The sequence below is a fragment of the Pezoporus flaviventris genome, unplaced genomic scaffold (assembly GCF_033815535.1).
Source record: "Pezoporus flaviventris isolate CSIRO_AGI_PZ_B2104156 unplaced genomic scaffold, CSIRO_AGI_Pfla_v1 ptg000188l, whole genome shotgun sequence".
NCBI lineage: Eukaryota > Metazoa > Chordata > Aves > Psittaciformes > Psittacidae > Pezoporus > Pezoporus flaviventris.
In genome coordinates, this window is record NW_026892736.1 from 885,967 (window position 1) to 911,063 (window position 25,097).

Consider the following 25,097-nt stretch of genomic DNA (forward strand, 5'->3'; position numbering starts at 1 on the left):
ATTTGGCAGCCAGGAAGTTCATTTTAAACTTAATATTTGACAAACGTTTTCCCCTCAATGAAGCTAATACATCGACACAAGACATCAATAAGTACTTGATAATACATACCGCAATGCTGTTTTAAGTTGGGTTAAATGCAGGGTATCAAACACAGACATTAGCATCTGCTCTGCCACCTCCTTTGCCTGAAAAAGAAGGAAATAGAGAATAAAATCTCTTTTCCTACACTCCCAAATCCCAGCCACCACAGGAGTACCCATATGGTAAACAGAAGACCACATACTAGACAACAACACACTGATGCACCAGGCTAAAATCTGTTCTTTCACATAACTGATTTTCCTTACTATAAGGTAGGGAAAACTCATGAAGGATGAAAAAAACAATTGTAGATGGATAAAATTAGATACACTTTGAAATTTCTCTGTTTTAAACAAAATTCAGAGAGACTGGTTGGAGGCCACAGTATTAATGTTATGAAGCTGATGGAAACATCTATTTTATGTTTTCTTTTGGTTTGCATGTAATCTTATATTGCAAGCAATCCAAATCAACAAGGACAGTGTACAGAATGGGTGCTTCATTTACCTTGGATTCAGTGGAAGTTTTAGCATAGCACTCAATGCCAGCAAGCACAGCCTCTACAACAGCAGTATATATTTGCGACAACAGCGTACTGAAGAGAGATACAAACACAACATTTACTAGACAGATAGAGTTTTCTTCCTCCCCTGTTTTAAAGGAGCTGGTTGTCCTCCCATAAAACAGCTCCTATATTGAAGGGGTCCTTGATGAATTAAGTGTAGGAATCATAGAATAGTTTGGGTTGGAAGGGAGCTTAAAGCACATCCAGCTCCAACCCCCTGCCACGGGCAGGAACATCTTCCACTAGAGCAGGGTGCTCCAAGCCCCTGTGTCCAACCTGGCCTTGAACACTGCCAGGGATGGGGCAGTCACAGCTTCTCTGGGCACCCTGTGCCAGCACCCCAGCACCCTCATACTTTTATATTTAACCTTTTCAAGTAAAATAAACTGAATTACAGCAAGTAAAATTGCTTGAATTACAGATTATCTTGGGGGAAAAACCTCGTGGCACAAGTGTATCCCTGCCCTCATCAGTCAAGGAAAAAAAAAACAAACATTTTATCATTGACTTTCATGGCAGTTGTGTTGAGGAGCACATCCTAACTACTCCAACAAGAACAGAATGGGAGCCCCGTGTTCCACAAAGCACAACAGAGTGAAGCACCTTCAGCAATGTCAAAAAAAAAAAGATACCAAAGCAAACCAGTCTTTTGGAACACAAAGGCAAGCAGATCAACAAAACAGTCCTAATTCCCCAAATTTTCACTCCTCTCATTGCTCCTCTGCAACTGCAAAGATGTTGAGGGAGGGTGGATAGAGAAGGATACAGCATTTAAGCTATATGCACCATACGCAAAGCATTTCTGAGGTATGGAAAGAAGGGTCTGAGGCTCCCAAACATGGCCCAAAATGCACCAATGCTTCTCCATGAACTTCCAGGGATGGGGCAGCCACACCTTCTCTGGGCAACCTATGCCAGTGCGGTCTGGTAACTTCACTTTTTTGCCTTTGAGAACCACATCACAACTGCCAAAAGTCAACAGTACTTAGCATGAAAGGTCACCACCACCGGCTCCCTCTGACACATCTTCAATCTCTTGCTATCCTGCCCCACTGCAGAAGCAAGAAGAGGCTCCTAAAATCATCCTAATAAGCAAGGAGGACAAAATCTCTACAGAAAGGTCTGGTTTATCAGGACTGAGAGCAGTACCAAAGCAGGTCATCTACTACGTTCTTAAAGCTCGACAGGTATCTACAACATGCAGAGAAGTGGACATCAACATGGATAAACAAAGTCTCATTTTGTGAAGGTTAAAATGTGCTGGAACTTTGCTGCTTACTAATAAAAAATTCAGAAGTTAACGTCTATCTATCCTTTATACAGTGAAATTACTTTATCCTTTAATGCAGTTAAATTTCTTTACAAGTTTCAGTGTTCCCTGCTGGCATTTTTACTAAGCATTATAAATTTAACATGTTGTTTAGCTTAATTGAAACTAAAAAAATCACTTTGACTTCTATCAGTGGAACATTCTCTCCTTCAGTTCCAGATGCTTTCCCCTTAGTATACATAAAGTATATTTTAAAGCTATTTAAGTGTTAAGATACAAGAAGTCAAACAAAACTTGCTAATATTTCCTTGCATACTTTGCTGTACAGTAGAAGGAACATCACACTAACAATTCCTAGTTTGCTCCTTGAAACCCTCAATGAGCAATTTGCCTCTGAGACCCTCTCACATTCACATGATGCTAAATCAAAGTGTAGCTCTGCAAAAGCCAACAGCCACTGCTGACTAAAAGCAGTTTTGACCTACTGCCACCAGGTAAAGAGTGAAGAATTAACCCATAATACAAAGTTGGCAGCTTACATTTGTTCAGCTTCCTTGTGGGTCTCGTTGTCATTTCCTGTGTTGAAGACAAAAGTGTTTGGTTTAAGCACTTTCAGAAGCATTTACAGAGATCTTCTTGCGCATAACATTTCTGCTGAGTATCTTACATGACATTTAGCCAGTATTTTATACAACTGCAGATTTAAAATAGAGCCAAGCACAGGTTAAGATGTGTCAGTACAGACAGTACACCCCACAGCCAAGACTAAGATCTGCATCCCCTAAAATGAGCTACACTGGGTCAGAAAAAAGATCCTGTCTCCTGTGCCTGGATGCCTAGGAAGAAGCTCAACTAGAGCATAATATGCCATAATTCCTCTCATTTTGCAAGCCTCCAAACATCTTCTTTTCAGATACTTTCTGAGCTGGATATGGTTTCAAGATAAGGAGACTGACTTTATCCATGGACTGCTGCAGGCATTTGAACTGTGTAAGAAAACTGCTTTTAAAGATTTCACATGGTTTGTTTTTATTAGGGAAGAGAGTTGTTAATAACACACTCCACTGGCCCCAAACCAAAGGATAAAGGAAAAAAATTGAAGAATTTTCTCTATCCTATAAAAATCCTCAATTATATTCTAAATTAAAGATAAAGCAGGCTTATTTGACAACTACCACTTTGAATTATTCTGTTTTGGGGAATGTTTTTCTATTAGCCGGTATGGAATATGGACTTAATGTTTGTGTAGTAGTTGTAAAAGGCCTGCACACTCAGCTCTGAGAGATTTTCACACTGGAAGGTAGGATGTGGAAAGGAACAGTGATCTATGATGATTTCATGCACTAATACAGAACTATATATTATCTACCACTCCATACCCTAGTGCTCATAAAGGAATCAAAGCCATGTTTTAATTGCTACAGCTTTTAAGTAATCAAAGAGAATAACAGCCTTCAATCACTGCTTGGCATTTTTAATATACTTACCCAGGAAAGGAATGTGAGTGGTTCCAAAAAAATAGGTCCTTGAACAAGCCAGAGGTCCCTTTGGAGATACACACTGCACTACCTAGTTGTCAGTAGTAATGAGATACAAAAAGACCTTAGTAAAACAAATTGGCGCCATAACCAACCATCAGCTAAGTTCCCCTTAAGTCTTCTAACCACTGACATACTACAGGAAGAGTACAACACAGACTGAACTGGAGTGTAAAAAAGCAACTTACGTTTTCATAGGAATATTTCACTTTTGACTCGACCTGAATGGTTGAAAGACTTTGGAAAGGAGATGAGCTCTGACTTCCGTAAGCGTTAATGTGTGTTCAATTTCCTACGTCAACTGCTCTTTTCATGAAGAGGAAAGTGTGTCAGGGTCCCAAAACTATGCTTGCACTTGGGTCTTATTTACTATTTTCATGACACCCTATTAAAACAGTATCACCTGTACCTGTAAATAAACCACCTTTTTAAGAACAACATCAGAATCTGAGGACAACAGCGGAGCAAGTACATCAGAATAAAACTGTACTTGCATTTTGGAAGATATCAAAGAGTCTTAATGGGAATGTTAACATGGAAAGAAAAAGCAAAATTTGAAGTGTTTTTACAGAAATAGATAGAGTAGCAAATGGAGGATGAGATTTCACCAGGATGCTAAAACAATCCTTTCTCAGGCTCTCAACACAGGCAGTGTTCAGAATACCCACGTCCATCCAGCCCTAAGGCATCTCCGCATGAAATGTTGTCACAACAAGATCATAAACTCACTCCCTCAATCATACTCTCACTCCACGATGACCTGTACTCAACCACATCCATCTCCTCAGCAGCACAGACTCTGGACTCGCACAACTGATGGACACTCCCGGAGCCCATGGGAATTGCTCACAGGGAGAACTACACAACGCAAGCTCCACGCTACCTCTCCTCCTTCGCTGTGAGTTACCTTCTTGATGCACCCAGCCCAGCCAGGCAGAGGATCTGAATTCCCTGGGGTCGCTTCCCCAGTTACGTGCAACAAGCCATCGACCTCATCATATGTTTTAAAACTAAGCTTTTACTTGAAAACGGAAACAAGTTAATCTTACAACTTGAGCTTAACATTGCTTTGGAACACCACAAAGAGTTGCAGAGTTTCATGAACTGTTCAGTTGCTGAAGCATACATGGAAATTTGGATACACACAAGTACCCTGTGTCTACTCACAAAGTCATTACCAAAACGTGACTATTTCTTTTTAAGAAATGGCTAAACAATACTGATTAAAATAAGATCCTGTGTGTCAGAGTTGAGTACATCATATGCTACTTTCAGGATGATTTTTACTTTATGAAGGAATGCCAGAACAAAGGACCTCATGAAAACCTTTCCCCCACCCCACATATTTACAGCACCACATAAAAAGTTGTCTTTTCATAGGGGAAAAACGTATTATCACTCATTCAGGGATCCCTGATTTATCATCCATTATATGTCTTGGAAAAAGTAAGAAATAAGAAATTTGTCTCTTAAACTGATTGTTAAGGTAACGTGGTTGTATATACTAAGAAGAAACGGGCTTTTAACTCATGGAAGGTTATGCTCAAGGAAGCATTTTAAGGGCACAAAAAGTATACAGAGAAAACGCACACTACTTCAACATAGCAGATAACTACTTAGAAGCCTTACCATATGCTTTGCAGTGCTTCCCCCAAGACCAGTGTTTCGAACCAGATGTCCTTCTGATGGAAAATTAAAGTTACCAGAGTTCAAGTTTTCCTTAGTCGAGTGGCTACCAAACAGGACGAAGGGCTGCCGGCTAGGGCTAAGGAGGAAAGAGGGGATCGGCACCATAATATACAAAGAAAACTTACAAACAGCAAATAAAAATCAAAGATTTCAAGTCTGATGGACCAACTATTGGATTTTTAGACGAGTAAGACAAAAGCAGTTTACCATAGTTGTAGAAAAGTTCCCATGGACAAGACCAAGCTCCAAAGAAAAACCTGCTTTAAATATCTCAAGGCTGTTTCCCAAATGCTATTAGAAGGTTTTTTTCCCCTCTTTTTTAATGTAAATTGCCTTGAAAAGCTGACTAGTTGAAAATTTACCATCTTGAAAAAGCCTGAAATGACTATATTGTTGAACTAAGCAAAACTATTTTGGTTACAGTTCTGGCTTTGGGCCCAAGACTCAGCTGCAGAGGTCAAGGTCTTTCTTTTCATTATTTAAATGCAAACAACATAGGATGCTGAAAACAATGAAGGACATTGAACTGCACTGTTTAATTCCAAATAAAGAGGAATCTGCAGACATTCAAGTAGCTAAGCAACCTTTATTTAGCTCAAAACAGCAGAAGTCTTGGTTTTGCAACACAGGACAAGCAACCTTCCTCTCTCAGTTACTATTTTATGCTGAAATGAAATAAAGCTGCATTACTCAGCTTATACTGGCTAAGAATCAGGTTTTAACGACCCTATTTTAAGCATTGGTTCTTGTGCATGTTGTGACACACAAAAGCATACTGACTTTTTCAACCTTCATATTTTACTTGGGTTTGAGTATCATAAATAGGATCAACAGTATCATAGAAGTAAGACCATCATACAAATAGGACCAACTGAACTGTGTAAGATCATGAGTTTGTTTAGATCACAGAATACCACATAAGAAGGGACCAGCTATCTGACCATGAAGACATTGATCATACTAGAATGTACAAAGTGGATTGTTTCAAACATATTGATGTTCTATATGTAGTAACTGCAGCACCAAATTTCATTAAAATCTAGCTTATCCTTCCCAGAAATACCTATGCATATTTTTTTTCCACTATGTAAAGATGAGATGCAATCTACTGAGATGGTCCCAAAGGAATTAAAATCATTATAGCATCAGAGATACAGAAATAACATAGAGGTACTAGTGACAGCACAATTTCAAAGGGAATAATGAGTCAATACCTGTTATCTGTTATATGGCTTGAGATCATTCCATGACTGAAATAACTTCTGAAAGGCTGTGAAGTAGAAAAAAACCCAAACTGATGAACAAGTAAATGAACAGAAAGCATGACATATTTTCACTATCACTGAGAAGAAACCTGAATTATCCTTCTCTGAGAAAACTCCTAAACCCTCAGAAACCACTTCTAACCTTCAGGAACAAACCCAAACACCATTAAGTCTGATATATAATTAAAAAGCAACAGCCACTACCAAAAATTACTGTGCTATTTTCACCCATGCTGTATGTTACCATCAGTTATCATAGAATCCCAGAGCCTGGTGTGTTGAAAGGGACCTTAAAGCTCCTTCAGCTCCATCCACCCTGCCACAGGCAGGGACCCCTTCCACTAGAGCAGCTTGCTCCAAGCCCCTGTGTCCAACCTGGCCTTGAACACTGCCAGGGATGGGGCAGCCACAGCTTCTCTGGGCACCCTGGGCCAGCGCCTCAGCACCCTCACAGGGAAGAGCTTCTGCCTAAGAGCTCATCTCAGTCTCCCCTCTGGCAGGTTAAAGCCATTCCCCTTGGCCTGGCCCTCCAGGCCCTTGTCCCAAGCCCCTCTCCAGCTTTCCTGCAGCCCCTTTAGGCACTGGAGCTGCTCTAAGGTCTCCCCTTCAGGAGCCTTCTCTTGTCCAGGCTGCCCCAGCCCAGCTCTCTCAGCCTGGCTCCAGAGCAGAGCTGCTCCAGCCTTCACAGCATCTCCGTGGCCTCCTCTGGACTCGCTCCAAGAGCTCCACATTCTTCTTGTGTTGAAGTCCCAGAGTTATGTTTGAGATTTGACACATGCAGCCTTGTTTGGAAATGCACATACCAGAGCTTCCACCAAACTCAATCTATCTACAAACAGGTATTTGCTCTGCAGACGTCTATCAACTAAATTTAACTATCAATGAACAAACACTCAACTTAATTACACTGGGCACTGCTAAGCCATGGACAGATAAGGTGGGATGGTGAAGTGAAAAGGAACACAATAGGTTTCTGCTCCCAGACCATAAAAGGTGACATGGGGCAGGAAGAAGAAGCAGCCAAAACCCAGAAACCACAATGCTGAATACTTATTCCTTGTGTGAGGATGGCATGAGGGTTCAAAGGATTACTGAAGTAAGCCTACCTCCCCAGCCTGAGACTCCGACAGCTCCAGAATGAAGGGAATTTCAGTATCAAAATTAGCAAAAAACTTGGTCCACTGGTGCTCAAAAACCATTAAATCCTACAAGAAAAAATATTCAACATTAAGGGAAGTGTTATGTCAGAGAAAGTTCACAGATTGTACTGAATGAACCCGAATTACTTTAGAACGACACAGATTACATTTCACTATGAAGTATAGAGTACAGCCTGCCCAAAGAAACAACAAGTACAGGAAAATAAACCTGATTTAAAAGATAAGAACTTTCTGCTGGATTTTAAGGGTCTTTTTTAGGTGTGTGCGGTTATTTGTTTGTGGGTTGGGTTTTTCTGGGACACAGAAGAGGCAGGAAAGAAGAAATGACCAGAGCTTTGCACTATCTGCTCTTAACCTAAGGAAATACACTGGTTTGAGATCACTCCCAACACCGACCTCCTGTTTCCCCTTAAGATCTCCAAACTGAATGCATGGACAACTTTAAGTTTTGGTTTTTAGATCTGTACCTGGTTCTGCAATAAAGTGTATCTGACTTTAAATGAGCTTGGGGACAGAAAATGAGCAACAGGGTGGGGAACTGCAGGAGCTCATGATACACAAGTGGTAGTCAGTCATTTCTTCCTCTGCATTTGTAAAGACCATTGGTAAGTGGGAAAGGCAATATCCGTAACACCTCACTGAAGCAGAACAAAACAGGAAGGAGACTACAGGTAAGAGCTGCACTCATAAAAATCCAAGCATCAATGAAGAAAAGATTGCATCATGCTGATAAAGCAGGAACCTCATACAACTAGGCTGCTCTCAAGCTTCCTTTCAGTTACATGTCACATACTAACTTAGAAGATGACAATCATACTGATTTTGGAAAGTGTATTTCTCAGACATATATAATAAGCAAACCCAGAACTATGTTTTTAGCAGTGGTACAAGTATTCTACAGTATTTTACTTCAGCTACTTCACTACTGCAGCAATGAATGAAATTTAGTGAGTCAATGTTGATTATATCTTACAAGCCAGAATACCAATAAAGCCTATATTAGTAGTTTAAAATACAGGTTTACAATTAGAGGGGAAAACTATCACTGAAGAATTATAGAATAGTTAGGGTCGGAAGGGACCTTAAGATCATCCAGTTCCAACCCCCCTGCCATGGGCAGGGACACCTCACACTAAACCATGGCACCCAAGGCTCTGCCCAACCTGGCCTGGAACATCGCCAGGGATGGAGCATTCACAACCTCCCTGGCAACCCATTCCAGTGCCTCACCACCCTCACAGGACTCACAGGAAAGAATTTCCTCCTTACATCCAATCTAAACTTCCCCTGTTTCAGTTTGAACCCGTTACCCCTTGTCCTGTCACTACAGTCCCTAATGAAGAGTCCCTCCCCACCATCCCTATAGGCCCCCTTCAGATACTGGAAGCTGCTCTGAGGTCTCCACGCAGCCTTCACTTCTCCAGCCTGAACAGCCCCAACTTTCTCAGCCTGTCTTCATACAGGAGGTGCTCCAGTCCCTGATCATCCTCGCGGCCTCCTCTGGACTTGTTCCAACAGTTCCATGTCCTTTTTATGTTGAGGACCCCAGAACTGCACACAATGCTCCAGGTGAGGTCTCACAAGAGCAGAGTAGAGGGGCAGGATCACCTCCTTCGACCTGCTGGTCACGCTCCTTTGGATGCAGCCCAGGATACGGTTGCTTTCTGGGCTGTGAGCGCACACTGAAGCCGGCTCATGTTCATTTTCTCATCAACCAACACCCCCAAGTCCTTCTCCTTGGGCTGCTCTGAATCCCTTCTCTGCCCAACCTGTAGCTGTGCCTGGGATTGCTCTGACCCAGGTGTAGGACCTTGCACTTGGCATGGTTAAACTTCATAAGGTTGGCATCAGCCCACCTCACAAGCCCAGTGTTGATCTTTTCATGGAAGCTAAGAACTAACACATGTTTTGTCAGGTTTTGGAACATGCCAGTGTTGTACAGAACATTCTTTTAAACCCCAAGTGGAGCTCAAATCAGAACGTAGCGAAATCAAAACTACGTTAACAAAGCATAAACATATATCAGCTTCAAATGGTCTTTAAGGTCACCTAACTTCACACTCACTGCAAAAATAAGTCATTTTTGAAATCACCAATGCCTATGAAACCAAAGTTGTACGAAAACCCCATTCTTTACTTTGTTTTCCCAGAAAACTTGAAGCCAATTTAACAACTCTCATGTTCAACACTTCAAAATAGGGAAAACAAGTCTCTTTTTGGGTTGACTTACCAAGTACAAGAAAAGTCCCAAACATTTACCCCACTTCCACAGGAAGAGGGAAGGGAAGTATCAGAGAGGGACTGTTTAGACTGACAGCCTTGTAAGATGTATGATATTCTAATTTTCCTGACAGCAGCTGATAAAACAACCAAATTGGGCTGAACTACCAGTATTTTATTCACAAAGGATACTTACTTTTGAAATTCCTACATATTAAAATCCTATTTTGCTGCCAAGCTAGAAACTGAACAAAAATGAACAAAACCATATGTACTAATAGTCATACATTGCTTTCTCCTCCAGCACTGAGATCAGAGCATCACTTTAAAACGAAGAATCACTTTACACTGGCTGTTGGTATTTCACAAAGCATCAGTTCAGCCACTGTGTGTCACTGTTACCCACTTAAAGCGATCCTCAGAAGTGGTTTTTCCCGGAAGAATGGCTGTATGCTAAAGTGGATTTTCCCCCCACCCTTGCTGCAGAAGGAGGATTAACCCACACAAACATACCACCAGTCTGTTCTTTGTACATAATCCTATGACCTGAAGACTACTCGCACGCCATTTAGAAATACTTTAAGGAGAATTTCAGGCAAATTAAGAAATTCCAGGAATCCAAGACAAGCTATTCTAGTTTTTTGTGGATTTTATGATAGATATGAGGAAAGAGACCCTACAAACAACACTATGCAGAGGCAGTAGATTAAGCTCATAAGCACTATTAGAACCAAGCAAACAAAACCACATCAGTTTTGCTCTGCAGCTACCCAAACAGAGTAGCAGCTGATTGAGAGTATTTCACCTGCATTACCTCAAAGAGCAAGTCCTCCAAGGAAACAGGATCCATCTTGCTGTATGTCTTCCACAAATCGACGCTGACATCCATTAACTGAAACAGATTTTAAACACACTGCTGTGAGAATGGCACAGATTCAGGTTTAAGCCACACAGACATACTTGCAGCACACTGCCCAGTCTAACAGCCCTCCTTAACTCTGAATTCAGCACTATTTTTACCCTATTGGTCACAAAACAACTGCCCAGATGTCAGTCCTCTGCTTTCCAAGACTCAACTCCTCAAGTGAGGGTTCGATGTGGAAAGTTTTGCTTCCACCTTTCAAACAAATCATCTCACAGAGTTTTTCAAGTTGAGTTAATAGCAAAGAATAGCATCAGCCAGTGCAAGCAAAAGGGGAAGATCAGTTTTCTGAGACAAGACGGACAAGAAGCAGATTCCAAGGCTTCTTGTCCTCCACACCAGGCAATTCTTACTATAAGCATAATGTAAATATAGGCCAAGCTGCTTTAATTTAGCAATCAGCAATACCTCTTTCCAAGTAGTGAGACCATGCATGAGAACACTGTTCCAAAATATATTCTTAAGGGAAACTTGACCCTGAATAATTTCTGCATTCACAGAATCTCCACCACCCACTTGATTAAAAGTTCACCTAATGGCTCACTAAATTGTCTGAATTACAGCATCTTGAGCAATTCTGATTTCTGTAGTAAGAGTGATAGAGCAACAGCCCTTAAAGCACTGAAAAAGACAAAGTAAGTTATCATAGAATCCCAGAGTGGTTTGGGTTGGAAGGGACCTTAAAGCTCATCCAGTTCCAAACCCCTGCCACGGGCAGGGACCCCTTCCACTAGAGCAGCTTGCTCCAAGCCCCTGTGTCCAACCTGGCCTTGAACACTGCCAGGGATGGGGCAGCCACATCTATGGTGTAAATACTACAGAGCATAACAAAAGCACGTTTTATGAAGCACATTTATTGCATGGCTCATTAGATTATATTCAAATCTAGCAGCATAGAATGCACAGCAGAGGGGAAGTCTGTCTGAGGAGCTAAAAATGCACTGAGAACACCCCCTTTTAATAACGGCAGTTTTCACTTCAAGGTCATTTACAGTGATCCCAAATGTACTTCCTCCCATAGATTGTTTTTTCCTCCCCTTCTGTGACATACAGCAGCTGCCTACCAGACAACCATGCATAAACAGTTACGTAAAGAGTCAAGAATGCCACTTCCCACTTGAAATGCCCTTACGATATTAAGGGGGCAGAAAGCAACAACTCAGGCTGGAACTGGCTGAAGTGGCAGAGCTAAAAGGCTTACTACTCTTAGATACTGAGAATTTTCATTGCTCCTTCTTAAGCCTTCAAAAGTGCTGTAAAGACAGCAGCAACTCCCACAGCTTAATAGGAGAAGCTCTGCCTTTAGGAATGTCATTGCATTTCCCCAAAGCAGCTACTGATTCCTGAAGGGAATTGGCAAGGATGATTAAAGACCCAAACAACTCTTGAATTTACAGTCAAATTTCCACTGACTCATTTCAGACATCAATAAACGCTACTGATACTTAAGCCGACCACAACAAGGATGCTTATCTATTTGCACTTTATATTAATGGTTTGATTAAAACCATTAAAGTATTATAAGTTACATAGATAAGTTTAAGCATTGACAGGTTGATACAGGAAGATGATTACAGTACTAGTGATGGAATTAATTAAAAGAAGAAAAGCATTAAGAAAGGTATCAACAGCAATGGAATGAATTATAAAATGATTAAGAAAGGCATCAGTGTGAAGAGTATAGTTCTCAGAAAGGCACACTTCAACTCATATAATAGATAACTGAGCAAGCATGTACAGTACTACATGTGATGAGACTTTAACAATGGTACTATGAATTCCCTGGGGGCTTTTCCAGTTGTCAGAAGCCAGACAAAGAACATTCTGGCTGTAAAAGTGGAGGGGTGACAAGAAAAATAGGACATCTGCATTTCTGGGGCAGAGGTCCAAGAAAATTAAATAAGAGAATCTTCAAACAAGTACGTAAAGACAAAGCTGCCCTCTGAAGATGCTGCTAGAGTTGAATTAATCAATAAGTAAGTCAAACAACACAAGTGGCTTGGACTGGAACAGCAAACCATTATTAAAAATAGGAACATCATCCAAAACCTTGACTGTTGCCCTATTCAGCAGGATGTGATGACCTAACGATATATAATGCTGGTGAGAAAAGTAGATGCAACTCTTGTGTCAAACCCAATGACACACGAAACACAGTCACTTCTTATTTTCCCTGTTTATCTCAAGGCATTGGTCACTAACCAGTCTAACCAGCTTCTTTTGCACTGCCCTTGAAGATCTATACCCATGTAGCTGAGTTTAAAGAAGTGTTTTCTGTTATTGATACAGGAGGCTCTAGAAAATAAGGAAAGAAGTTCTAAATCCCTACAGAGAGCTTGGAGAATGACCAAACAATCACGGTTTAGCCAGGACCAAGCGCTGTGCAGCTCATAAGAGTCTCTCAGCAAAACTGTGGTGTCTCTGTCCCTGCACATTCAGAACTCAGCTGCATAAGGTCCTTAAAGACATCACCCAACTCAGAAGCTTGAGTGGTGAGTCAGGATGAGATGATCTCAAAGAGTACTTTCCAGTGGAAGTAATTCCATGAGTCAACTTTTGCTTCAGAATGGGAAAGGAAAAAGGTAACTACTCACTTCATATTTCATTGTAAAGAAGCCATCGCCCCCAATTCCCTCCAGCGCAAACGCCTGCACTATTGGCCACTTCTCAACAATGAACATGTCAAAGATCTGCAGATGACCTGCAAAAGAAATGTTTCTGTGTTTAACATCATCTCACAAACACAAGCAGTTGAACTTGCTGTGTGATATTAGAGTTGTTCTGAGAGTCTAATAAAGGATCTCAATTATCCTGCCTTTGTACAACTTAAAGTCTCTAATGAAAAACTGGGGTTTGTAATGTAGCTTTTAGAAACTTCTTTCTCTACACCCTAGGTTATACCCCTTTTTACCAGCTATCAGTCTAGTACAGGGTATTTTGTCTCTGCAAATTTTCTTCCAACACTATTAGCAAAACTGTACCCGTTAAAATTCAAGATAAAAAACAGGGATCTTTGCTTACCCCAATTTCTTCAGATGTTCAGCCTTAACATACTGTCATCAGTACAGAATCCCAGAGTAGTCTGAGCTGGAAGGGACCTTAAAGCCCATCCAGGTCCCAACCCCTGCCACAGGCAGGGACACTCTCCACTAGAGCAGCTTGCTCCAAGCCCCTGTGTCCAACCTGGCCTTGAACACTGCCAGGGATGGGGCAGCCACAGCTTCTCTGGGCACCCTGTGCCAGTGCCTCAGCACCCTCACAGGGAAGAGCTTCTGCCTAAGAGCTCATCTCAGTCTCCCCTCTGGCAGCTTAAAGCCATCATCCCCATGTTAATCACAATTTTAAGTTGGGGAAAAGGAAAACCCTTCCCCCGGTACTCATCAGTGCAGCCATAAACCATCTGAAGTGAGGTGTGATCATCCCACACACCTTCTTGAGATACTTCACAGCAAAGAATTGCCATCCTTCCCCCACGCCCTGACCTGTTAAGTGATTTTTCAGGCAGTCAGAGCTTATCACCCGTTCTTCAAGAGATGCAATGAAGAATTAGGAATTAAACAGAAACAAACCAAAAAATTGAATTAGCTTGTTTTGAACTGACATGATTCAAAAATAGAAAGTCATTTCCTTTATGATTTGCCTCTCACCTACTGTACTAAGGTTCCTCACCACAATAAATCACACAAAGCCCCACATGCTCATGCTTCACTGTGAAGTGCAAGTACCGCATTGCTTTGGCATTATTCACCGTTGGGGGTACTGCAAACCTCCCTGAACAATGCAAGATTACACTGTTGGGGCTGTGAGGCTGGCTGGAGATCACAACAGGAAGTTGGGCAGTCCTGTTTTTTTCAGTGCTAAAAAAGGAACCTTGCATAACGAAATGTTTATTCTCTCCTTACATAAAGAAGTATTTATCTGGAGCTCCCATCTGAACAGAGAACTTGTGTAGCAGCAGAACACACTTCTCTGAATGCAAATTGAGTCACGCTGTGAGCATTCACCCTTCAGATGAAGCTTCCATTTTTCAGAAAGGAATCCAACTCTTAAGTAAAAGGAGGCTCAAAGGCAACTGCTGACACACTAATAGTTATTTCTTCCCAAAGGCAAGGAAATCTTAATTCTCTAAGCTGTTGATTTGCATGCTGCAGAGCACTTACAACACTATAAGCAGAAACCAAGCTACCCTACCTTGGCAGCTGTATGGAATGCCAATGCGACTGCAATCCCGAACCATGTCTACAAAGCTGGAAATCTTGAATTCCTCTGCAGCCTCCTCATCTTCATACTGAAGGAAGTAATTGAAAAGAAATCTGATTAGGCATGCCTAATTAATTGTTGGTTTTGCAGAAAAGAGGATATTTATTCTACTGTTTTAATTCCATAGCAAGTGTCACGTAATCCACTGAAATATCACCTAGAGCTTTCAGAAGCTTAAGAACCTCTTTAGTCTCTACTTTGGAAACTCCATCACAGCAGTGATTTATTCAAGCCAATGGAAACAGTTCTTTAAAAATCAAACTTCAGAGAAAGGTTTTCAATAAGGTTATATGAAGGCATTACGATATACTTTATTTTCAGCTTTCGGTGAAGTCTTTCAATATCATCTACTAGATTATGGACAACTTCTAAACAATAAAAGATATATTTCAGGATACCAACTGATGTGGCACAAAAAACTTGCCACACTTCATGGGGAGAGATATTCCTCAGGTCACAGAACAAGCAAAGAGAAGCAGTTGCTGTCTGAGGGAGAGATGGATACAGGAAAAGGAGGAGGAAAGAAGAAACACCACTACACTGCTGTTTCACACCAGCAGCAGACTGAAATTGTCTGAAGACTTCAGTAGACTGAAGAGCAGGAGCGAAGAACAAATATACTTATGGCTCAGAAAAGTGTAAAACCTAGACTGAAGAGCAAAATCACACAAAAAACATCTTTAGAACACAACAAAAAACTAAAACTGCTGTTTTTTATCTGGAAAGGGACAGTTTAGCAGCAAGTCTGAAACCAACAGGCTGAGGCCCAATGGGTACTTCAAGAGTCATTTGCTTTCTGGAACAAGAACAGAAGGTAGTGGTGTTTTGTCTATTTACTTTCTTCCTTTTTCTATATACAGTGCTCTGAACTTAATATCAAGGCAAATTACCCGTTGATAAACTTCTTGTATATAGCTCTTGTGAGCTTCAGGGTACACCCAACAAGTTATTTTAAGAACAAGTTCTTTTAAGACAAGCCTGAATTGAAGATGCAGCCCCAGTTCCTCCAAGATACGGTCTTTCTTCAATCCCAGGAAGTCAGATCAAAGTTCCAGTTCCAAGCCAAGCCCCAAACAACTGCCAGTTTCTCAAGGCTTAAAATGCTGTTAGAATAAGACCTTGGGTTTTAGCAGGGTGCTAAAGGCTTGCTCACTATCTGAGATTGCATAAATACAGCCCGGTCCATAAACAACACAGCCATGACACCCAGAAAGCTTATATAGTATTCATCAGATTTCAGCACTTTATCTTATTTGGCTATTTTGAAATATGCTAATAATAGGGGTTTTCTTCCAACAAGAAAGAAGAAAGAAAGGAGATGTTGAAGGTTTTGCCAGATTCAAGAGGTGCATAGAGCCAGGTATAGCATTTGCTTGCTTTATTTTTATAATCCCTGAGCTTTTTGAGTTTCATTTTTATAAAAGCAGGCAAAAGCTATTTTTATCACTGAAAAAAAACAACCTTAAAGGCCACTACAGACAATGCTCCTGTAAACAGGATGCACTTAAAGCCTGACACAGCAATAACTATTTGTTTCTCTTTCAGAAGTAATCTAGGAACCTGGCAATACTTATACATTAGGAATGTGGCTGGGAATACATTGCTCAGCTCATTCAGAGGAAGCAGCAATGAAGTAAATGTATTTTCAGCTTCAGAAATCAAACTTTTCCATTCCTTTTCACAAACAGCAAGGTGTGTGGTTTACCTTTCTAGTTACACGGTTATTTCAAGCCAATCCTGTGTGATTAAGGTTATACTCAGCACAATAAATCATATAGAAACCCATAAGCAGATGCAGCTTAAAACTCAATAGCCGAGATTGCAGTTGTCCTAGCAATAGCGTGTTAAGAACCACTCCATTCTTGATTCCAAAATGCATGTGTTTTACCACCATCCAGTTATGCTTTAAGATCTGCCTTTTCAGTAGGGATTTTGGCATCAGAAAAAAATTGGCTTCAGATTTTGCTGTGGCATGCTTTAACCTGTAGCTCTGCAGTTTATATCTTAAAGATCGTATCCCCCTCTATACAGCACTCATAGGAGTCTATCTACAATACTGCATCCACTTTTGGGATCCATGTACAAGCAAGACATTGGTTCTTCTTGTGGAGCAAGTTCACTGGAGGGCCACCACGAGGGCTGAAGCACTCATCCTACAAGGAGAGACCCAGGCTTGTTCAGCCTGAAGGAGGCAAGGACTGGACCTAATAACTGCCTTCAAACACCCACAAAAATGTTACTGACCTGGTAAAGCCATGCTCTTCACGGTGGACTCTAGTTGTAGGATACATGACAAAGGGCATGATTTAAAACAGGAGAGGTTCAGATTAGATAAAAGAAAACTCTTTCTTACTGTTAGGAAGGATGCCCCGTCCCTGGCAATGTTCAAGGCCAGACTGGACAGAGCCTTGGGTGACACAGTCTAGGGTGACATGTCCCTGCCCATGTCCAGGGGCTAGAACTAGATGATCTTAATAAGGTCCTTTCCAACCCTAACTATTCTATGATTCTATGAACTATTGGCAAAGACCACATTAAAACACTACTTCGGTAGCAAACAAGGCCATCATTGGGAATCTCACTGTCAACTGTAATAGTTGATTCAGTCTGCATTTCTCACAACCCATAGGTTTTTCCTCATTAAAAGATCATTGACTCATGTCAAAACAATAGTAATTAGTGGGCAAGGGGAGCAATTTGTCTTCATGTTCCAACAAACACAAAGTATTAAAACCATATTCTTCTAGCACACATTAGCAAAATGATTAATATCCATTAATACACAGATCACTCCCCTGCTGAGTATGAAAAAGAAGAGAAAAGAAAAAAAAAGCATTCAGGAAGGAATGTTACAAAGAAGTTGCACTGTGAATATCAATTCATTAACAAATCTCATCTGTATTCATGTTGCACTTACCTCATTTTCAGTTAGACAGTGAAAATGCAAGTTCCTCCAGTATGCCACATATGGCAGAAGATGATTATAATTCACAGGGTTACAGTACAGATGGACACTGTCAGGCTTTATCAATATGATTATATCTGTAACAAGCAGAGGCAATATTATTCCAGCATCAAGCCTCCATCAACAGAATTAGATGGGCATTAAAAAACCCCTCACAGAAACTGCAGAGAAAACATTTTTCCTATGCTGTACCTCAATGAATGAAAACGGTTTAACTATTTGAATGCACATTCCCCAATTCTCTACAAAAAGAACAAGAAACAGCTGGCAACCACATAGAGTTCTAAGCACAAGGGAATTTCTTACTGTTCTGAACAATCATGGGTTTATTCTGAAGTCTTGCACAGAACTTGCATCAGCCTCTCCTTTGAGAAGCCAAGAGTGTCAGTGAGGAGTCCTGAACACAGCACTTACGCAACTGGAAACTAGAGCTGCTCTTGCCTGATATTACATTAGGTTACTCCAACTAAAACTGTGGAGTAGATATTCAAAGTTTCATGCAAGGGCATAATGATCTATGATTGTGGTGACTGCCACCTTCCAAATGTTAAACAAGTTGGTATGTTAAAGTAAGAAAGAGCTCAAGTATTCTAGAACTCCGGAGATGCGATCACATAGTCATTGCTAACACGTGTCTGTACATACCATGGCTGAAGTAGGGTTCCTCATCATGGGCTGGATTTGTTTAGATTTAGAACATTTGGGGGAACACGTTTAAAAACAAGAGCTCTTCAGCAGTGTTTTACAGATGTATATAAACAATTAAAGACTTACTATCTTTTTTTGTAGTTTTGCCCCTTTTTCTGCTCACCCTCTTTCCACAAAGACTGAAGAACAGGTCTGAGTACATTACTCACCATCCAGAACTTCTTCAGGAAACTCGGTTCTTTCAAAGTCATTGTTATACTGGTTATACAAGCCAAAAAGCAGATAGTTTGCCAGTTCCCTGCAGCCTTCATTGTATCGGCTATCTATTCCTGCAAAACCAAAACCATGTGAAGTGTTACGTGTCCCAGCTACACCTGAGAAGGTTTAATTTCTTCACAAAAAAACCTTTAAAACAGGAGTATTAACTCCCTCACACAGTCGATGGGAACTTAAGCCCTTTGAACCCACTGGGAAAACAGGGTAGAGGAAATAAAGGAGTTGTCACAAGGTCATTGCCACACATTGACATTCCACTCTTGACCTAAATCCATGGGCATTGCTTTAAAAACATTAAGTCTAGTTTTGTGCTGTGCTCTGCATCAACTAAAGTTCAATTTTATCTTGTCATTCAAACTTCAACATCTGTCCGGGTGCAGGATGCATTGTAATTAATATGTTCTTGATTGAAGCTTCCTAACAAACTAATCCTGTGACCTAAATCTCCTGCTTTGGAATACATGATTAAACATTATCTTATCGGTATTAGAGTGCAATCCCTGAGTCACCAGAAAGCCAGTGAGGCCTTCTAACAAATGATGAAAAGGTACTCTGACAAAACATATGGTAGAGGAGCAGCTTCCAAGGAAAGCCTTTTCTAGGCCTTGGGAATATCAAATTGAAACACTTGGAGATCTGGAGCGTGAAGAGATAGAAATAAATGCTAGAAGAAAGGAAGCACACCACAAAAAAAGAAGGACATGGAACTGTTGGAACAAGTCCAGAGGAGGCCACAAGGATGATCACGGGCTGGAGCACCTCCTGTATGAAGACAGGCTGAGGAAGTTGGGGCTGTTCAGCCTGGAGAAGAGAAGGCTGCGTGGAGACCTCAGAGCACCTTCTGAAGGGGGCCTATAAGGATGCTGGGGAGGGACTCTTCATTAGGGGCTGTAGTGACAGGACAGGGGAAACAGGGGAAGTTCAGGTTAGATATAACGAAGAAGCTCTTCCCTATGAGGGTGCTGAGGCGCTGGCACAGGGTGCCCAGAGAAGTGGTAAATGCTCTGTCCCTGGCAGCGTTCAAGGCCAGGTTGGACAAAGCCTTAGGTGACACAGTCTAGAGTGAGGCATTCCTGCCCGTGGCAGGGGGGTGGAACTGGATGACCTTAAGGTCCTTCCCAACCCAAACTGTTCTATGATTCAGGAAGTATTTTTCATCTCTCTTGAAGACAGTCACAGTTCCTAAATCTACTGGAATAAATCAAGCTTTTTCCACAAGTAAAGCTATGCATAAAGCAGCATCCTTGACATCCACCTCGGACAGAGGTCACCAGTCTCGACTGCTTCAAAGTATCTTATAAACAGTTGTCAAGTTTTCCTACCAGATTGCATTAGGATATATTTGGATGGTGGCCAACAAGTTAAGGTCTGTTTCCACTGTCCAAAGCAAGATCAGTACGTCGATAATGTAATAACACAGACTGAATGTCTGGGTTTCAGGACTTGGATTGGAAACCAAACTACTCAAGAGTCACCTGAACTTAGCAGGAGTTGGAACAAATCCTAGATATTCATAATGATATTCCTTTATTTATGTTATCTTTCAGCTTTAAAGTACTAACCAGAGGCCATGTCTGCAACCAGCTACTGAATCCCACATCTTAATGAACTCCATTGTTTGTTTAGTAACTGGCCTTTGGAGAGCTCATGCATACTCCAAGATATCAATACATGGTGTGAGGCTACAGAAGAGACAAAATCAACCACCCTAACTTCTAGCACAGATCTCCCATTCATATATATACATACATATATATATATACACACACATCCCTGGAGCATGCTCTTTACAAAAGTCACAATTCTGTGTGTTCAGGGGCATCCCTTGACAAAGGGAGAACCAAGAGACTCAGCAGCCTGTTTACAACACAGGTCCGAATCGATAAGACTCAGCTAAAGAGAGCCCAGCCACTCATTTTCAACCCCTGTTGCAATGCTATGCCATTGCTGTACCAACAGTATTCTGCATAACCAGACTGCCCTGGATCTGGGAACTCAGAAATACAGCTTAAAAGAGAGAGAAGAAGCAAACACACAGTCCCTACTTTATGTTTCCAGACCCATGAAAACTGAGGCTGAAATATAATCTAGATTTCACTGGGACTCAGTGCACTAATGCTGGTCCTAAAGCCCCTGTCTCTAGGTGGGATTTTAGTTACAATCAAAACTGGAGACTCAGTTCTTCCAGGAAGCAACTGTCCCATTGTTCCAGGGAACTCCATTTAAACACAATCAGTCTCTTTGAAATCAGCTCTACCCTTAGAAAGCAGCACATACAATGTCCTGAAGATAATCTGGTTTACTGATTACATGCCTGAGGCAACTTTTGAAGGCAATCAGATGAGCACATAATCTGGCACAAAGGAGGAATGACGACAGTCCCTTTCAGGGACAGCAAGGTGATAGGTCAATCCCACAATCCAAGGTTGGAAGGGACCTCAAGCACCATCTGGTCCAACCTTTCTAGGCAAAGCATCACCTATGCTTGATGGCCCAGTACCCTGTTCAGCCCAGTCTTAGCAGTGTCCAACGTTGGGGAGTCACCACTTCCCTGGGGAGATTATTCCAATGGCTGACTGTTCTCCTTGGGAAACATTTTCCTCCTGTGTCCAGCTGGAATGTCCCCAGGAATAACTTGTGCCCATCACCCCTTATCCTTTCCATGGGATTCCTTGTAAAAGTCTTCTTTGTAGCCACCCTTTAAATACCGGAACATGGTGCCAAGATCTCCCCAGAGCCTTCATTTCTCTTTACCTTACCAGAAAGGCATTAACTCTGAAGAACACTTGGTTTGTGTAGGTTTTGTTGGTTGGGTTTTTAAGTATTCAGTACAGCAGCTTTCATACTGAGGCTTTACTACTATTCTACAGAAACAGATGGAGTTAAACGAACAGATACAGTCTGCGGAAAATAAACAGGAAATGAAACAATGACAAAGATACCTCCAGAAGCATATCAGGAGTCCTCCATGGAACAATGGGGAAGGAATTAATGAGGAAACCCCCACGCCTGCCTCCAGCTGAGCCAGGAGTTTACTAACTCCCAGCATGGTCCCAACTCATCACAAGGGTTTAGTGAGACAATGACTCAGTCCAACAGCCCACTGGTGCCTCAAGAGCCATTCCCGCTCCTTTTCCTGCAGTTAGGGCTCACCCAACCCCATTCAGTTTGCTAAACTGGCAGGAAATTAGTTTGGCCAAATACGGGGGGGGGGGGGGGGGAAGAAATCTTGTCTGCTCAGTAAAATGAAGCAGATGCAAGATATCAACCACCAGTACTGATGTAAAATGCATGTGGGAAGTAAAGAGAGGAAAGGAGTGGTCTAAGGGTAGGCTGAGACTCGCCTTTGGCACAGCAGAAAATATTCAGCTCGGCCATCCCTTATGGCTGAGATAGCACAGCTGCTAAGCTGACATAAACACAGCCTGCAGGTAAAAAGTCCTGGGTTTTGTCCCAACCATGCACTCCTGACACATCCTTGTGTATGGAAACAAAGAACAGTTGTTCCATAACACACTGAACAGCCACGTGAGCTCCAGGGAGAGCAGGGAGGCAGTAGGATGGCGAGGCTGGAGAATGGACACATCACCTTTAGAGATTTGCCCCAAACCCAATATGCAGCTGTGAAACTGCCATCAGAAGTGACAGGACAAGGAGGAATGGCTTTAACCTGCCAGAGGAGAGATTGAGATGAGCTCTTAGGCAGAAGCTCTTCCCTGGGACGGTGCTGAGGCGCTGGCACAGGGTGCCCAGAGAAGCTGTGGCTGCCCCATCCCTGGCAGTGTTCAAGGCCAGGTTGGACACAGGGGCTTGGAGCAAGCTGCTCTAGTGGAAGGGGTCCCTGCCCGTGGCAGGGGTTGGAACCAGATGAACTTTAAGGTCCCTTCCAACACAAACCACTTTGTCATCCTATGATTCTGAGTGGCGCAACAGTCATTAACATAGTCTCTATTTGGAAAGGGAATGGGATGAGCAATCAGTGTAAGGTACTAAATGCTGGTGAGGTTTCTCCCACATCCTCAGAGAAAGAGCTCTGTGTGGGATGGATTATAATGGAGGGGAAAATACCAACAAAGGTATCTAAAGAAGAGTCATACTTGAATTGGCACACGAAGATAAAGATTTACTGGTAGAGCCCCTAATGTGTTCCTATCCTCTTCAGGGAGGATAAAAGGTAAGTATCAATACTTAGTCCACTGTCATCTCTCCTTGCAATCTCACAGTGCTGTTTTCAGTTTCAATGTAAATATTAATCTCCTTGAAGCAAGGCCATAGAAGCTCATATTGTTTTGATCTCACAGCCCAGCGTGTTAAATTAAAGTTGGGGTGAGGGAAATGCATTAACTCTTGGTCATTAAAGACAGACAAGTGAAACAGAACATGCACCGACTGTATAAAAACACAATTATGCCTATGTTTCCCATACAAGTCAACAGGACTAAAAACATAAGACTACATATTTTTTGTCACTAGCATTTGAAGACAGATTTAATGCATTTGTAACAGTAACATGCCTGCTTAATCAGAAGTTATGCTAAAAATCCTGCTGCCTACATTGGACAGGTCAGATTAGACAACAACAGTTCCTTTGTGGGTGATAAAAGAGATTAGTGCAAAGCACAAGACTAATAACAAAACACACTTCCTATAATTCCATAGCAGAAATGCTTCTTTATTAACAGCTATGGTCTTATGCATGGACTTAAATATTCCACATCACATTGAGGATTACATAAAGCAATTCCTTTCACCTCTAATACTTTCCCAGAGCTGCACAATGTTTTGAGTGACTATTCTTTGTTTGGGACTTAGTGCAGCTTCAGAGTTAACAACAAGCAAGAAATACCATGGTATCAATGGTGAGGTGGCACAACTTGATGTATGTTATGCAATTCAACTAGCATCAAAGGCAAAACCCAAGTATGCTATTTCCGTATCAGCACCAGTGTGGCAGCAGGACCAGCTGAGTGACTTTCTGCCTGTACTGGGCACTGGTGAGGCTGCACCTCGAATCCTGTGTTCAGCTCTGGGCCCCTCGCTACAGGAGAGACATTGAGGTGCTGGAGCAGGGCCAGAGAAGGGCAGCGGAGCTGGTGCAGGGCCTGGAGCACAAGGGTGATGGGGAAGGGCTGAGGGACCTGGGGGGTTCAGGCTGGAGAAGAGAAGGCTCAGGGGGGACCTGATGGCTCCCTACAAGTGCCTGAGAGGAGGATGGAGCCAGGAGGGGCTGGGCTCTGCTCCCAAGGAACAAGGGATGGGACAAGAGGAACCGGCCTCAAGCTGCCCCAGGGCAGGTTTAGATGGAGCTGAGGAACAATTCCTGCCCCAGAGGGTGCTCAGGCATTGGAACAGGCTGCCCAGGGCAGGGCTGCAGGCACCGTCCCTGCAAGTATTCACACAGCATGGAGACGAGGCCTCAGTGCCATGGGGCAGTGGTGCCCTCGGCAGTGCTGGGGCACAGTTGGACTGAATGATCTTAAAGGTCTTTTCCAGCCTAGTTAATTCTATGACTCTACATGATCCAGCATGATTAAGTTTCCTTGGAAGGTTGACACAGTGACCTTACAGGCCTTCTAGATTTAAAGTTACTAATGAGCTGAAGACTTCTTAAACTCTTACCCTAGAGAATAGGGACAGTCATGTCACACAGTTAGCATTGACCAAAAGAAAACTAAGTTATACACATTTACAACTTGTTTGTGGTTCAGTAAATGAACTTCTTCAAGTTTTCTTGCTACATTGTTAAAAAAGAGAACAAAAATCCCAAATAACATCCCCAAAAAAACAGGCTGTTGCATAGTTTCTTAACGTTATTACACACTTTTAGGCTACGCTAGATTTCTCCACCTTTAACTGTACCACGTTATTTAAACAATCACTCTTCAGCCCTTTTCTCTAAGGAATTTCAATCATCATTCCTTAATTTAGTGTGAGGTGTCCCAGCCCATGGCAGGGGGGTTGGAAGTAGATGATCTTAAGGTCCTTTCCAACCCTAACTATTCTATGATTCTAATTTAGCCTTTAATATCTTGATAGTGATTATATAATAAGAAACAAGAGTCAATGTGACCTATAGAAATGACATTGAAGCAGTACAAAAAACCTGTTACTTTCCTAGGGGATCTTTGCACATGCAGCTAGATTTCACATCCCTCTTTCCCCCAACCCCAGAAGAAACAAAGGACTGAAACCACATAAATGCTCTGTACATGCCACCATTTGACTCATAACTGCATC

General features: G+C 41.9%; 1 protein-coding gene across 1 annotated transcript in view; it reads right to left on the bottom strand.

Annotated features, from left to right (window-relative positions):
• The window catches only part of DNAAF9 (dynein axonemal assembly factor 9), a 78,948-nt gene that overhangs the window by 41,270 nt on the left and 12,581 nt on the right, over positions 1 to 25,097 (bottom strand). Inside the window, exons 3-14 of the mRNA XM_061440997.1 lie at positions 18,794 to 18,913; positions 17,889 to 18,013; positions 14,903 to 14,999; positions 13,306 to 13,412; positions 10,604 to 10,681; positions 7,516 to 7,614; positions 6,359 to 6,414; positions 5,085 to 5,220; positions 3,405 to 3,486; positions 2,457 to 2,493; positions 590 to 677; positions 110 to 186 (exon numbers count right to left, since the gene is read on the bottom strand). Of these exons, the coding sequence (XP_061296981.1) occupies positions 110 to 186; positions 590 to 677; positions 2,457 to 2,493; positions 3,405 to 3,486; positions 5,085 to 5,220; positions 6,359 to 6,414; positions 7,516 to 7,614; positions 10,604 to 10,681; positions 13,306 to 13,412; positions 14,903 to 14,999; positions 17,889 to 18,013; positions 18,794 to 18,913 (1,102 nt within the window). The remainder of the gene's footprint in view (positions 1 to 109; positions 187 to 589; positions 678 to 2,456; positions 2,494 to 3,404; positions 3,487 to 5,084; positions 5,221 to 6,358; positions 6,415 to 7,515; positions 7,615 to 10,603; positions 10,682 to 13,305; positions 13,413 to 14,902; positions 15,000 to 17,888; positions 18,014 to 18,793; positions 18,914 to 25,097) is intronic.